Here is a 16,518-nt window from a genome sequence, read left to right as displayed (position 1 = left end):
TTCCATTTTTCGTTTTAGATAGAAAGATAGTTAAAAACAACAGTTAGAAGATCTATGTGATATTATTTGAAGCTATACTCATGAAATAAATACCACTGTCTAAAGCAAAACTATTTATTTATTATTAGAAATCAGACCTTATTTCTTGATTAAGATTTCATAACTAGATGTACAAATATAGACTGAAATAGAAATCTTGATAATCCAGAATTCATGAATTAAGCTGTGAATGGCTTGGAAATGGCAGCTTCATCCAGATTTAGTTCTCTGTAAGAGTGAATTTTTCATCAAGATATTTTAATTTCAAATTTGAAGACAGAAAATTTTGTATAGTTTTCCTTTCAAAGCAATGGACAAATTCCATATGAAAGGTGGAAATTTTGGCATATCATACATCAAACCAATAAATTTAGAAAATTTTAATTTAGTGGAATGTTGAATTTTTTAAATTATAATTAAGTTCTTAAATAACATAAAACACTATTTTAATCCTCTTAATTCTTAATAATACATGCTTCAATATAGTTTTAATATTTTTTTTAAACATTTTTCTCCCAAAATAATATTTTTAAACAATATAATCATGCAAATAAAAATATCTGCTTTAACAAAAGTTTTCCTAAATAATAATAATAATAATAATATTAATAATAAATAAAAAATAAAAATAAATTCTTAATAAAGTTAGGAAAAAAAAAACATGAAAGCAGTACCTTTAGTGAGGGTAGTAATCACCACCTAAATCTATGACTTTTTGCCACCGTTTTGGTAGTTTTTCAAAGCCATTGGCCCAGAAACTTGGTGGCCCCGAGTCCAAAAACTTATCAACCTCATTTTTGACATCCTGTGCAGAATGGAAGAGAGCTGAAAGTGTGAAAAAAGGTAGATATCCACAGGAGTGATGTCAAGGCTATATGGTGGTTGTGGCAAAAGATCCCATTCGAATCTGTATAGAGTACAGCCGGTGAATGCCAACATATGTGGTCTTGCACTACAGTGATGAAACATTACCTTCTTTTGCCGGAATTCAATTTGATGGTTTTCCTTGATAGCAGTATCAACACGAACTAGCATCTCGCATATGGATAACTAAACTAAAATTTGCTATATTGCTGTACACCTTACCATCAAGGGTTTTAACTTTTTCCAGATACTCTTTGTGGATAATAACACAGTAATCCCATCAGATATAAATCACGATCTATCTTTTTGTTAGTCAAATTGAGCTTTGTAACATTGCCAGCGGGTTCACCAGGCGCAAACCAACCCCCTTTTTGCCCTGTGTTGTTGAGGTAAATCTATTGTTCATCCCAACTGATGATCCAGTCCAGAATTTTGTCCTTGCATTGATATATGAGTAGATTAGTGCAAGCCCAAACATGCTGTCCTTATCTGCTTGAGTCAGCTCATGCGGCACCCAGCGAATGAACTTGTGCGTCAAGTTTATGCAGCGCATAGTGTGATTAATGGATGTAGCACTGATGTATAACTCCTTAGCAAGCTGTCAAGTGGTTGCATATAGCACTAACGTCTAACTCTTTAGCAAGCTCTCAAGTGGTTGCATACTGATTTTCTTCCACAAGTTCTTGTAGGAAGGCTTCATCAACATCAGTAGGCCAGCCAGAGCGCTCTGCTTCTTAAATGTCATATTTCTTGAACTTTCAGCATCAAACCTTCACAGTGTCACATAATACAACATTAGTACCTAAAATTGTGCACATGATTTTGTGACATTCTGTAGCTGACTTTTTGTAACAGAACTGGAAGTAAATGATGGTTCTAATCTGGTAATATGATAGTTCTGTTCCTTGTACTTAAAGCTAACAATATTTTTAACAAATTTCACAACACAGTGTTCTAAAGGAAGTATCTTTCTTTCAAATGCCAAAAATCGTTTGACAAAATATGATTAAACATGCTAATGCACACTGTTTGTGCAGACGATATTTGCGATGGTGGGAAACTTTCATTAAAATCTGATATATGCTTAGCATATTATAGAATTCATACGATGAATGAGGTCTAATTTCAAGAACTCATCTTTGTGAAAGCTGCTGTCATTAAATTAATTTAATCCCTCCAAACAACAGTAAAAATACATTTCTTTTATATCTTGAGTAAATTTATTTCCAGATAAGAGCAACCTTTCATCATGTAATAACATCATGAACACATATATGTTTAACATACATGTTACATGTGCTGATGTTTCTATGTCATTTCATAATATATATCATGGCAGATAGAATAATAATTAGTAATTGATAACAGGCTGTAAAAAGAATATAACAGATCACATCAATAAGAGTAAACATAACAATTTTGCTATGTACATTTTCTATATATCTTTATTGGGCATTATATTTTATTCATTGTGCATATGCTTTTAACTTTTTAAAAGTTAGCCATTCAGTTATAATGCTAAGAGTAAAACTTTACAAATGTTTATAGTGTGTAAATATATATAATTACAAATGTTTACAATGTGTAAATATAATAATGCACAAATATGTGCGGGTATTAAAGAGGATAACCACAGAATATATCTGCAAAGTCCTTATAAATATTATGCAGGCAAACAAATGTTTACTTTGGAGATGCATATGGATAACTAAACTAAAATTTGCTATATTCATCATAATGTGCTATTATGTCAAAACAATTAGTGGATATCTGTTTAATGTGTGATAAAGTAAATAAAAGTGTGATGTGATAAAGTGCATTCTAAATCAAAGTGTAAAATAAATAAATTAAAGAAACTAAATAGATATATGAAATCTCAGTAAATGTCAAGAGAACATGAGTATTATATTTAGCTTGAAATATTTATACAGAGTTGAATGATTCAACTTGAAGCAATAAAAGATGGATGACTACTCAGGAGAGCTCTAACGTGGTGGTGGGGTTAACACGCTGACTGCCAACTATGTGATAGCTTATGGATTATATTCTTGTTCACACACTGACTATAACTCATGGTGCTTTTATTTGTCTTTTTGTTTGGAGCTGTGTTTATGGTCATAGAATATAGGTGTATTAATGTATATTTAAAGGGCGAAAATTCTGGAGAATAATGGCCTGCCGAAGTATAAAAATTATATCCTTGTAAAACTCCCACAATAAAATGTCACTTGGAATTAAATTCGAAGATTCATATGGCACATAGCATAAATACAGTATAGATTTATATGCTGTTTTCATCATCTTGTATCTATTTATATGTGGATTAGTTCAAATTTGTGTGACATTTTTCATGTACTGTGACTAATGAATTCTTCACCAAGGATTAACGACCCCGTGCAATGGTGGGAAACAAATCTTCTCTGCCTGATAAAATGGATACATCTACAGTTCAGAACCACATGCTAGAACCGACTAACGAAATGCTTCGTTTTGCAGATAAATTTTTGGGAGCCAACTGGAGTGCTTTAATAAATGTGGACTCACTTATGTTATAGGACTACTTGTGTGCTTTACAAACTATTGAAAAGCTGAAAACAAAGATTATGACAATCAACATGGATTTGAAATCATTGTGTGCTAGTGGTAACACAGGCTATTCAGACTATCTATGCCATGGAGCACTGATTTGCAGAAAGACTATTAGAGATATATAAAAGAAAGTGCAAGTTGTTTTTGGTGCACACGATCCTGATTGTATTAATTTAAGTGTTATTGATATTTAAAAAAGTTATGGCTAGCAAACTTAAAAATGTTAAAGCTGTAAAGCCTGTAAGAATACTGATGGAAATAATGATAATGACTCTGATGTAAATGGTATTAATACTGTATCAAATGTTAATGATGATTCTGGTAATGTTAATGCTAAGTCCAAGAGACCATCAAAAAAGAATAAAAGGTCAGCTACTGATATCACGGACAATGACGGCCTTACTCAGCCGAAAAACCCAGCTAGGCTGTCTAAGTTAATTAAGTGTAATGTAGATATCCCAGTAAGTAATAAATTTAATGGCTTAAACATAAATGATAATGGTAATCACAACATGGAACAGGGTGAGCCCGAGATTATTGAAATTGTACCCCCCCCCCCCGAAAATTAAACCTATCACAGTAAAACCTGTAGAAAAATTTTCTGACTTCGTTAAAAAACTAAAGAATGATACAAAACTTGAATTTGCAGTTAAAATTAATGGTGAGTTTCTGAAAGTGTTCCCTAAGACAGAAAGTGACCACAGAATAATTACTAAATACTCAGATGACAAACAGATAGATCATTATTTAATAATCAGCAAGGTAGAAAAACCTATTAAAGTTATCTCCAGAGGACTACCCATAGATTGTTCTAAAGATGAGATTCATGAAGAGCTTACAGCTCTTGGCTATAAAGTGTGTAAAGTCTCACAAATGCACAGATTCAAAACTAAGGTTCATATGCCTCTTTTTAAAGTCCAGTTGGAGAACGTACCAGGTGTAGAAGATATTCACAATATAACTTACTTCATGTGTTTCTATGTTACTGTTACCCCATATAATATTATCGGAAGTGCTGTGCAGTGTTGCACGTGGTTGCGGCTGTGTGCAACAACAAACTATGAGTATTGGAATTTGCCAGAGTTTTTAAGGATGAATTCATAACATGCCATAAGAGCCAATTTTTAGATAACAAAAACATTTAATCACATTACAATAGTAAAACTTAATTAGTACAGTTGACAGACAATCACGTTGGAGGAAAGCGAGTGACCAACCGCACCGACGACGAGACATGACTGTGTGTCGCTGATATCACCTTCGGTTACAGTTAGTGATAACGGCGTGCGGTTGGCGAGTACAACACAAGTTTACAGAGTCACCACACTACTCCCCCTCCAGTGGCAATGAATTAAAGGTACCGAGGGTTAAATCGGACTCTACGTCCGGAACGTGTATGCTGAGGAGCATTTGTTTTCTGGGATCCAGGCACAGGAACTGATGTAGTAGTAGACGTTGGTGTAGACCCAATAGATGAAGGTGCCTTCAAAGGAGGCGGGTGGACTTCATCCCTATTTCTCACCTTCTTCAGCAGCAGTTAAATACCATTTCCACTTCATCACATGCCCTCCACGTCACCCAGACGAGTTCATTGAAAAATTTGGGGATGGTCATAATGTTTTGGCTTGTCAGTGAACACACATCTATATATATATATATAATTAAGTTAAATTATAACCATACATGCAATTTTATGAATTTAATACCAAGACCAAAAAGAATTTTTTAATTATTAAAGAAAGAACACAAAAACCTGGTTTCTCCCCACAGATTGGACAGAAATAACATGCTTCTCAGTGTTTCCCCCCCCCATCTTGGGGATAAATTTGACATGGTTTTATTGGATGTCTTTTTTTTTTCAGTTCCTCCCCCCCCCAGAGTGGAAAACTTTGTAAATAATAAAACTCTTCTAATCTAGTTCCTTTTTAAATTATTAAAATCTCTTTTTCAATAAATGGTTTAACGAATGCTTCTTTAAGTTTTATTTTAAAAAGAGTCATTATTCAAAACATTTTGTATGTATTGTATTTTTATATTTCTATATTATGAAATGCAATCATTTTGAGCAATTTAATAGTCTTCATTGGAAAAGTGTAATATGACAGTATTTGATATGATCAGTTACTGCTGGAAATTACATATCTTTTATTATAATTTCAAATTAGATTCAGTTTTATTGAAAGTTTTTCACTCTGGTTGAATAATTCAATATTCTATATTATAATCCGAGACTTGAATAATATTACATGGTTAAATCAAATTGACTTGAGGAATCAGAATCCTAGAATTTCCTGTAAATATATTAAATGGAAATTTTTGAAAAGTAACAAAGTGCTGTAATGATATTTTTTAAGTATTTTGAAAAGTCTTTATATGTTGAATCTTTGATACTAACATAAACATATCTAAAACTTAAGATTTAAATAAAAAAATTACCTTTCCTGAGTCAAATTATAGCATTTTCCATCCAATCTCTTCAGTAATGTTGGTCCACTAAAATTTGCTGGAGGGATTGAAGTATATAGCTGATTGGTATTGTCAGTATCCCCATAAATATTTCCAAAACTCCTAAAAATTAAGAACTTCACTAAATATTTTATAAACACATCTTAGTCACACAATAAAATTGTTAGTAATATTATATACAATGCTGGCCATTAAAACACTGCACAAGGAAGGAAAGTGATTAGCAGAATCTTATTTATTGTACACATGAGGTGTAATAGGAGGAAGACATGATTAAATTGCAGGTAGTTTAGGGTACAGGGTGTGCAGAATTTAGTATACACAGCTACCATCTTTGACAATGACAATGACTGTAATCTAGCTAGGCATCATTTTAACTGAACTTAGATGGCAGGCACTGGTACTTCACTCTATCAGACTTCAACCCTGTGCCAGAGTTTGTCAATCATAATGGTGGTGTGCCAGTCTCTTCGAAATCCATGATCAAATGTTCTCAATGGGTGAGAGATCTAGAGAATGTACTGGACAGGGCAACAATTGAACACCCTCTGTATCGAAGAAAATCAAACAGCAAAGGCAACATGCAGGCCTCAAAGACAGGGTACAGCCACGGGCCTTAATACATCAGAAATGTAATGGCAACTGTCCACATTGCTAGCTATGTGAACAAAATGTGACCAGGCTCTGCAAATGCTAGACTTATATACAATAACAAATGCAAGCTAATACAATTAATTTTTCTCACCTTCTTTACACATTGATACATATATCATGATATTATATGCAGAACTGGGATTCATCTGAAAAGATGACATGATGCCATTTCTGTGTATGGTGTTGCTATACCACTGTAGGTGCACCTGTCCCAGCTGTACCATTAAGAGAAGCCATAACAATAGTCAACATGTTGACAGTCCGAGGTGCTGCAGATGTCGTCACACTGTCCACACAGACATTTTTCATCTTTTACACAGCAGTTCCTGATTCAGGGTACATAACAAGGCTGTATGATCCTGCGAGGCCGAGAGGACATGATGTTTGTGTTCTCGCCATTGCCTCAGGTTTCAGTATGGCCCTTCTGAACCCACAGATTCCATATCTGCCTGATAGTTATGGGACTTTGAACAATCGAGCAGTAATGTCATAGAACTGTAAACCTCAGTTCCAATAATCCCCAAACCAGCAATAGCCGATTTCCAACACATGATGGTAGGAGTTTCTCCTTCTTACATGAGGCATAACTGACCTTTAAACAAATAATCAATGCTCAAATGTGATTTCCAAATGAGAAACCTGCTGTGCAGTCCTCCCATTTATACATAATGCAGATAGCACTACTCATACCTGCTTTGTGCACACATACTGGAATGCTAATCCTTTGCATACCCGAGCAAGTAGTGCCTTTCATGCATATCGTTGTATGCCATCTTTATGATGCAGCAATTTTAATGGCTAGTTTTTATACAATACATGTCACCCCTTTTCTATTTCGGAACTCCAGAAAAAGCTTACACAACTGATCATGAATGAAAGATAATATAGGGAAAGTAGTGGAAATTTTTTTTGGCCGAAAAACCTGTATTGTGTTTTATGATCCACCCTTTTTTTAAATTTTTTAGGTAATAAATTTCACTTGATCATTAATGCAACCAACTAATCTTTATCTGTTGTTTTGTAAATCTCATTATTACAAATTATAGAGATAAAAAAAAAAAAAAAAAAAAAAAAAAAAAAACTAAAACTAAAATTAAACTCACTGGCGCAACAGCCCTAATGGGCCAAGGCATGCAGTGCTCAAAATTTGCTTTCTTGACCGTGGGCCCCGGGGTGCGTGAGCATATGCCCTGAACAAGTAGTCAGCTTGTCACAGGACCCCTGGTGTTTAGACCCCAAGAGAACTTGGTACTCATTCTATTGACCCACTGATTTCAGGGGATGAAAGGCTGAGTCGACCTTGTCCAGCCCAGGGATCGAACCCCGGACCCGAGGTGTTGCTGCTGCGCAACGCGCTAGCCAATGAGCTACCGGGCTTATAGAGACAAAAGGATAAGAAATTATTCTTTTGAATTACTCAAATACATAGTCTTTTGCTACATTAATGTCTAAAAGTTTCAGCAGAAGCAAGAAATAGGTAGTTGAGAGTTTGGATATATTAACAAGTGCAACAAGAGCATTCTCAAAATGCATATATTCCACCAACTTAACATTTCTTAAGACTCCTTTTTGAGTTAGTTACTGAATTGCTAAGGAAGTTGAAGCATATACAATTATGTATAAGTTAATAAATATATGTTAAAGATGTAATACCTTATAAATTTGATTAAATTAAATATGATTCATGAAATATGTTAAAGAAACTGATAGCATGTAACTCTTTGATAGCATTATTGAGAAACATAGTTTGAGATAATGGCACCAGTGGCGTAAATAAGAGTATGCAAAGAGTGCCGTTGCATAGGGGCCTGAAGGCTTAAGGGGCCCTTAAATGTTCTCCTGAACTACATTCACATGATTAAACTTAAAAAAATACGCATTCTTTTATAAATACTATGACCAAGGGCAAGGTGCCCCCATAAAAGCTGAATTCAGTTAACACTGAATTATCAAAAATCACGTACCAAAATGCCGGGTATATTTCAATGGAAATATCCATTTTGACCGTTCTCAAATCCATTTCTACAGTTTATTTTCGTGACATTTGTATGTATGGACAGAATAAAGGGCTCTTCCTTTCAAAAAGGATTATAAAATGGGTTTAAAACGAATTCAAAAGGGATTTTGTTTCATGACATCTGTACGTTCGCATATACATGCATATGTACGCGTACAGAGAGATATATATCTCGCATAACTCAAAGATGATTAGCCGTAGAACGTTGAAATCTTGTATATGGGAGTGCTATAATAGATAGTTGTGCACTTCACTTTTTTATTGCAATTGGCAGAATATATATCCATCTTAAAAGTACTGTAAATTTAATAGGGGGGCCAAAAATGTTTTTGCATAGGGGCCCGAAAGTTCTAGTTGAGCCACTGAATGGCACTATTATATGAAGATGAATTAATATCTCATTTACAGGCTTAGTACTATTTTACGATGTAGCTGGCTTGGCTATTTTGATGTAACAGGTTAGTTTTAATTCTAGAGTCTAAAAAAAACCTTTTTGGGGAGGCAAACCTCTTATAGATAGAATGACCCAGAAAAAGATTTTTTATTAATAAGCATATGAATGAACATATGAATATTCCAATATTTATGCAAATGATCCAAAATAGTTACTGGGCCTGAATAAAGAAGCTATATCATGAATAAAATATAGTAAATATTAAATATTTTAATTGCTGTCTTTATTGCTACATACCATATTTCCTTGCCTATTTCCCCCCCCCCTTTTTTTTTTAATTTTATCATCTGAAAATCATATGGGGAAAATTATGCAAGTAATTTAATTTCCAAAGGATTTGGTAGCAGTATAAATGTAGCAAATGATAAATTAATTAATTGTAACTATTATATTATTTCTTTAAAAGAAACCTACATTCCAATAAAAATACACTAATATTAACATTGCAGTATCTCACAAGATATCTTGATTTCTATTTCCTTGTAACTTGAATGTCATCTGTTCATAGTTGCCCACTGCTACTTCCTAGGGCTCAAATTATTCAATGCTGCTGGAACTGCTATCTGCATTGTCTGCTGTGCAAGTCATCACCACTGCCATCATCTTTGTCACCATTAAGTCTGCCTTCCCACATGTAATGATTTTCAGAACCATTGAGAGCATTAGATATTATCTCTGTTTTCTTGCAGTTCTACACTATTATTATTTTATTAATCAGAACCTTATTGAAGGGCAAATCAATTCCATAAATAATTTTTGATTTTCAAGTTCTAATAAAATTGTGCAACTCTGCTGAGGCCTTGCAGGAATAATGGCAGGAATAGTGTTTGTTCAATTCTTTTTTTTGTTTGTTTGTTTTGGTTTTTCCACGAGATACTTGAAGAAACTGCCCAAGACTAATAGTGACTTCTTATGTTGAAGAGCATATGGCTGATAGTTCCATACAACTTTGAGCTACTCTTTCAGTAAGATGGATAACATCTAGCCTTCCTCATTTACCCTTACTATGGTACCAAAAGAAAGTTTTTGTTTCAGTATCATCTTCCATTTATTTAAAAACTGATAAAGGTGGCAATTTTTTACTGTTACTGTATGCTACTTGCAGTGCCCCTTTTTAGTTCCTGTAATTTTTAGTAATTTAGATGTTCCCTTTTGATTAACTGAAGTCATATTAAGCATGTTAAAAATACAGAATTTATCTGTATTTCCTACATGCCCAAGATCATAATTGCAGTTTGTTCTTTGCTGCATCACAAACCCATTCTAACGCCTTTTCTCATTAATCCGCAAGCATTGTTCTTCTCCTTAAACAAGTCCATTTTTTCTGATGAAAAAATCAATCCATCCATTGTTTGCTAAAATGCTTCTTACCCCCATTAGGTTAAAAACTAAAACAGTTCTTACCCCATTAGCTAGCTAAAACGGTAAATCCAGCTAAAATGGTTCTTACCTCATTAGGCACGAAGTCAAACTGGGCTTGTGACAGAAATGAGCAACTCATTCCATACTGCTTAAAGTCTATGCCACACTTCATCAACTTTATTACCTGGAGAGGGGTGGCAGGCCAGTCTTTCAGTAACCCATGATCAGATGTTTTCAATGGATGACAGATCTGGAGACTGTGCAGGCCAGCACAGCAATACAAAATACCCTGTGTACCAAGGAAGGTCAGAACACGAAGTGCAACATGTGGTGTTGCATTACCTTTTTGGAACATGGCTTTTGAGGGCCTCAAAGATAGGGCACAATCCCTGGATGAAAGATGTCAGAAATGTACCCATCTGTGTTAAAATTACTATCAATCCAAACTAGTGATGTGCTGTCGTGTACCCAGTGGTTGCCCAAACCATCATACCAGGTGCAATGCACCTATCCCGATATCAAATGCAAGCAGATGTGCGTTCTCCTCGGATACTCCAGACTTGTATATATATATATACAGTCAAAAGTCGTTAATCCGGACTCGTCGGGACTTCGGCGATTTCGGATTATCGATTTTTCCGGATTATAGATCATCAGTTTAAATCTCGTAAGATGGCATGCAGAAATACTAAAATTAAAAATATGAAACCGTAATTTATGAAATAAAAAACAATTATGATCTAAAGGGTATCAAAATTTACAAAAAAAAAAAAAAAAAAAGCTTAATATTTATTTGTTTACTTTATTAAACATTTCTTTCAATGTAAGTTGTTTTAAGTTGCTTCGTTTTATGTGATAATACTTTCTCTTTAATTCTATAAACAGACACAATTTCTTGTTCAGTTACAAAGTTCCGCTGTTCAAGTCCCGTAATTGCTGTGCCGAGAATACCGACTAACTTGTCAATAGAAATTTTTTCCTTTTCACTAACCTCTCTGTCACTTTCTTCATGTCTTTATCCATTTTTTGCAGCAATTCCACTTTTTGTTTGATGGACATCGAAACATATTTTCGTTTTATACAATCCTTTGAGAGCTCCAGAATCGGAAATTCTATTTGACATAATCGAAAGTTCAAGTTTACTTTTATAATTTGCGCTTACGGTCTTCAAAAAATAATAAGCCGGATTCAATTCGAAAATTAAGGAACAACGCAATCATCAACATTAACTGAAATAGATAATTAGATAATTTTAGCTGATACCGTCCGTTATACATAAAACGCGCACGCGAAAACGTATTCTGCGCTTGCGCAAACGCATATGCGCAGTCGTAAAAGATCTTATGCGCACACGTAAGCGCCTATGCGCATATGTCAACGCGGCGCATGCGCAGAAAGTTTTTAGCTTTGAGGTTCGGATTATAGATCATTCCGGATTATGGGTGTCCGAATTAATGACTTTTGACTGTATATATGTAAAAATGTATCTGTGTGTATATATCTGCACACACACATATATGCACATACAAACATAAACATCTGCAGACATACATACATACACTTCTGAATCTGATCCCAATAACAGAAGAGTATGAAAAATTCGATTGATCTTTGGATTATGGTAACTTGGCTATTTTTTGGCGACCAACTCTGCTACAGCAACCCTCTATTTTTTTTCGCCGCCATTTTGTCTTCACGAAGTAAAGACATGTTTCTTTTCTTTTTATTTACTGAACACTTTTTCCAACAATCTACTAGCCGAATTACACTTATGCTAGAAATTTTATGTAACAAAACTCCTTAATCATGACAAATATTAACTGCAAAATTGGGAAAAAGTGCACAATCGCAAACTCCTTGCGCATTTTTCAGAATAGCACATACACATAAACCATGTACACATCAACTTATTTTTACTTAAAAAAAAATCCCAGAATTGCACAAAAATGGCATTGTGCACACTCTTCAATATATCCATGTACACTGCTTTTTTCTCATAAATTAGAAAAATTTCACGAAAATGCATGAAAATTTTGTGAATCTTTAAACCCGGTAAAAAGAACATATATGAAATTATAGCATCGCAAAAAAGTATATACCCTTTCCAAAGATGAACATTTCCACGTATAAAATAAATAAAATATCCAAAAACTTTTACCTCTAAATTATCTATTATATTATAAAGTTACCAACGAATTTATACCACAAACATTATAAACGGTTACAAATACTTAGTTATCAAATATTTAAATTATTTCCATGCACGTTTACTTCAACTGAAACGTATGCCAAATTCCTACAAACATAAAATTCACAAAATAACTATCATTTAATTAAAATATCACTAAAACCATGTACACGTCGATTTATTTTTACTTAAAAAAACATCCCAGAATTGCACAAAAATGGCATTGCGCACACTCTTCACTATATCCATGTACACTGCTTTTTCTCATAAATTAGAAAAATTTCACGAAAATGCATGACAATTTTCTGAATCTTTAAATCCGGTAAAAAGAACATATATGAAATTACCTGATCGCGAAAAAGTATATACCCTTTCCAAAGATGAACATTTCCACATACAAAATAAATAAAATATCCAAAATCTTTTACCTCTAAATTATCTATTATATTATAAACGTCACCAACGAATTCATACCGCAAACATTACAAATACTTTGTCAAATATTTAAATTATTTCCATGCACGTTTATTTCCACTCAAACGTATACCAAATTCCTACAAACATATAATTCACAAAATAACTATCATTTAATTAAAATATAATTAAATTCAAAAACACTACTTAAAATACAAATAAGCACATACATTAAATTAATAAAAATTAGCTTACAATCCTAATTACTTTAAACTAAATCATTGCTAATAACAATTTTCCAATAATACCATATTACTTTATTTACTCCTTACATTTAGAACAATGCATAAAAATAATATCCTCAAATAATTAAAAATACTAAATTACCTAATCTTCTTCAGAATCTTGATTACGTGGCGGATACACTTTTCTTATTTCCTCCGCTAAATAAAAAGCAATCGTATGTGCGCCTGTTTCAGGATCTTTAAAATCATACTTATAGTTCACAGCACGATGTTGAAAACCTTCATCCTCCAAACAGACTTAATAAAACTTAATAAGCAATCTTTACTTCTATCTCGCACAACCTTAAAAAAATACTTATTACTACCTCTTTCAATCCTACTAAATACCCATTTCGAATTCACTTTAGATAGGGCCATGGGATCAAAAAATTAACCAACACTGTTTCACACAACACGGAATAAAGCTAAATACAAAATTTCCAGATTTCCCCTCTTTTCCGATTAAAGAACAGTAATTCGTCCATTAATGTCACATGATATATCTCATGATCTCTCATTTACCTCACACAAAATAATGCGTAATCGGAACTGAGTACTTCTCACATTATTACCAAAGTCCTAGGTAGTAACCTTTATCGCCTCCAAAATGTCGCCAAACTACCAGTTACCATATTCCAAAGACCAGCCAAAAATTCTTGCATTAATTTTTTAATTTGAAAGATGAAGCTTCAGATTTTTTTTAATAAATGTAAATGCAGTTATGATCCAAAATTATTTGATGAAATATGGTTGCAGTTTATGGTTTATTTAACAGACATCTTTCCCATTTTAATGAAATTAATAATATATCCCTTCAAACACTCAAGATTTATATTACTAAATAATGAACAAATTATAGCATTTTCTATAATATTAAATGCTTGGCTATCAGATTAATATACAATGTTTTGGAAAACTGAATTATTTTCTAATGGAAAATTAATTTAAAGTTAGGTGACAGTATTAAAATGTGCATACTAATAAATATTTTTTAGATAAAAAATAAAAATAATATTTCTTAAAGGAAACTGAGCTATATGACTGGATTAAAAATATATTTCAGAATTACAATATAACAGATCAGTTGCTAGGGCTAGAAAGAAAGCATTTAATTGATATCTCTACAGATTCAACATTAAAAATTAAAATCAGCAAAAATTCAAAGAATTTTTACTTACATATTAATGCAGAATATTCAGAATGATCCTAATGCAATTCACTGCAATTTATTTGAGCAAAACATATTTTCACCTTACGTAAGGAGGAGAAGATAAATAAAAAAATTTTTTTAAATATGCACATAATGCAATAACATTTCATAAATGAATAACTGCATGTATGAAGCCTTTGTTCAAATTGTTCAATAACGTTTTTTTTTTTTTTTTTTATTATTATTATTACAGTGAAACAATGATTTTTCTTCATTTTCCACATAAAGCAACAATACTTTTTTTAACATTAATTCTTTTGTGAACTGTAAGAATTCCAAAAGCAAAATATTGCAGTATTATTGGTTCCTTGAATCAACGAAGCTTAAAAACTGCTGGGTTACATGGAGATCTTCCCAAGGGAACCACCTCTTATTTACTTTACGCATGGAGAAAATGAATTGACTAATAAAAAATCATATTTTCCCTCTACACAGTGCACATGCATTCAAACACTTTGTCAGAATAATAATAACACAGTGCACATGCATGCAAACACTTTGTCAGAATAATAATATCGCAGAAAACTGCTTTTTAAAAAGGGGAAATAAGATTACTAGATGCTTTTGTATGGGCACTTAAAATCAACATTCTGAACTTCTTCTAGTTTAATTACACGTAGTACATTATGAACAAGGCTAACAAAATTATTAACACACACACTATAAAATTTGATAGCTTCAAACACGAAAATATTTCAACTGAATGAGTCGAAAGAAATTCCAGCAAGATATAGTACTGAAAAAATACTTATATTAATTACTTGAAATTCTGTGCCTTATAAAATCGGCAGTTTCATGTATATTATGCAAAACAATAAGAAGTACTGACTTACCCATAATTAGCTGTATCTTTTACCACACGCATCTGGACTAAAGCTGTGTATACAACTGCAAATGATTAACAATTAAAAAACATATTGAGTAAATAAATACAAATAATTATACATTTATAATACACTAACGGGAATAAATTCTTTCTGAAAAAACAGGGCACGTTTTAAAGCAATTTTAAAATTTTACTTAATTGAATTAACCTGTGAAATGTAAACTCGTGAGAAATAAACATGTTCTTAAATGTAAATACATCATTGTCACAATTTTCCACAAAATTAAAATATTTTAGTAGCATATTTCATATTTAATACACAATTATATCAATCAGCATTTCATAATTAACATTTCTAAACCACACACATATTTAAATTACCACCAAACAAAAACTATGTTGTCGTAAGTAAATAACTCAAATTGCCATCTCGTAACGGAAAACTTCCGGCCAATATTATGTTTCATAGTGTTGCCGTTTTCTCAAACTTGCTGACAGGAAAAATTATTACTAGAGCCTTAATTATTACGAGCTTCATGAAATATGACGTCACTTTTGAACAAGAAGTAATTTTAGAGACTCTTAATGGTTAGTTTTTTTATTTTTGTACATGTTTCAATGTTTTCTGTATTCCATGAATTTGTTTTGAGTTGTAGCTTTCGTTTTGGTTTCAGATTCAAACAGTAAATTTGAATTTAAGTGAAAGATTTTGAATCTTCTTTTAGAGTTTGACACATGCCTTAATTCCGGGCACGGAAATATTTGTGATTAGAGTCTACTATATTACTTCCTTTTTGGGGGGCGGCCGAGCGGTAAAGTCGTTGAACACTGGTAGTTCGGTCCGAGGTTCGAATACTGCGAACGGGCTTGCTGAATGGGCGTTTTCGTGGTTTTCCCCATGTGTAACGTGTATACGAGCCAGTTTCCCTTAGAAAGTCCTCTACGAAGGCATCCCTTCCCTTAGGCAGATAGCCCTCGAGGCTTTGTCATAATTACACAAACCAACCAACCAAACCAAACCTTCTTTTTTTGGAACACTTGGATTTTAAAAAGTTCTGCTTTGAATTCATAATCATGTTTCATATAAAAAAACTGCAATCAAAATTAACTTCTTTTTTTTTACTGTGGTGATATACATGTCTAATATGGAT

General features: G+C 32.9%; 1 protein-coding gene across 1 annotated transcript in view; it reads right to left on the bottom strand.

The window, feature by feature from the left end:
- The window catches only part of LOC118197855 (N-acetylglucosamine-1-phosphotransferase subunit gamma-like), a 34,464-nt gene extending 18,673 nt beyond the window's left edge, over positions 1-15,791 (bottom strand). Inside the window, exons 1-3 of the mRNA XM_085820775.1 lie at positions 15,576-15,791; positions 15,375-15,429; positions 5,929-6,060 (exon numbers count right to left, since the gene is read on the bottom strand). Coding sequence (XP_085676901.1) covers positions 5,929-6,060; positions 15,375-15,429; positions 15,576-15,630 — 242 coding nt within the window. The 5' untranslated portion in view covers positions 15,631-15,791. The remainder of the gene's footprint in view (positions 1-5,928; positions 6,061-15,374; positions 15,430-15,575) is intronic.
- Between the last annotated feature and the right edge of the window lie 727 nt (positions 15,792-16,518).

Source organism: Stegodyphus dumicola, chromosome 7 (assembly GCF_044657685.1).
Source record: "Stegodyphus dumicola isolate Sdum_Otavi_A_Nest chromosome 7, ASM4465768v1".
In the NCBI taxonomy this organism is placed as follows: Eukaryota; Metazoa; Arthropoda; class Arachnida; order Araneae; family Eresidae; genus Stegodyphus; species Stegodyphus dumicola.
The sequence above is the reverse complement of the archived record's forward strand: the minus strand, read 5'-3'. Positions and strand labels throughout refer to the sequence as shown.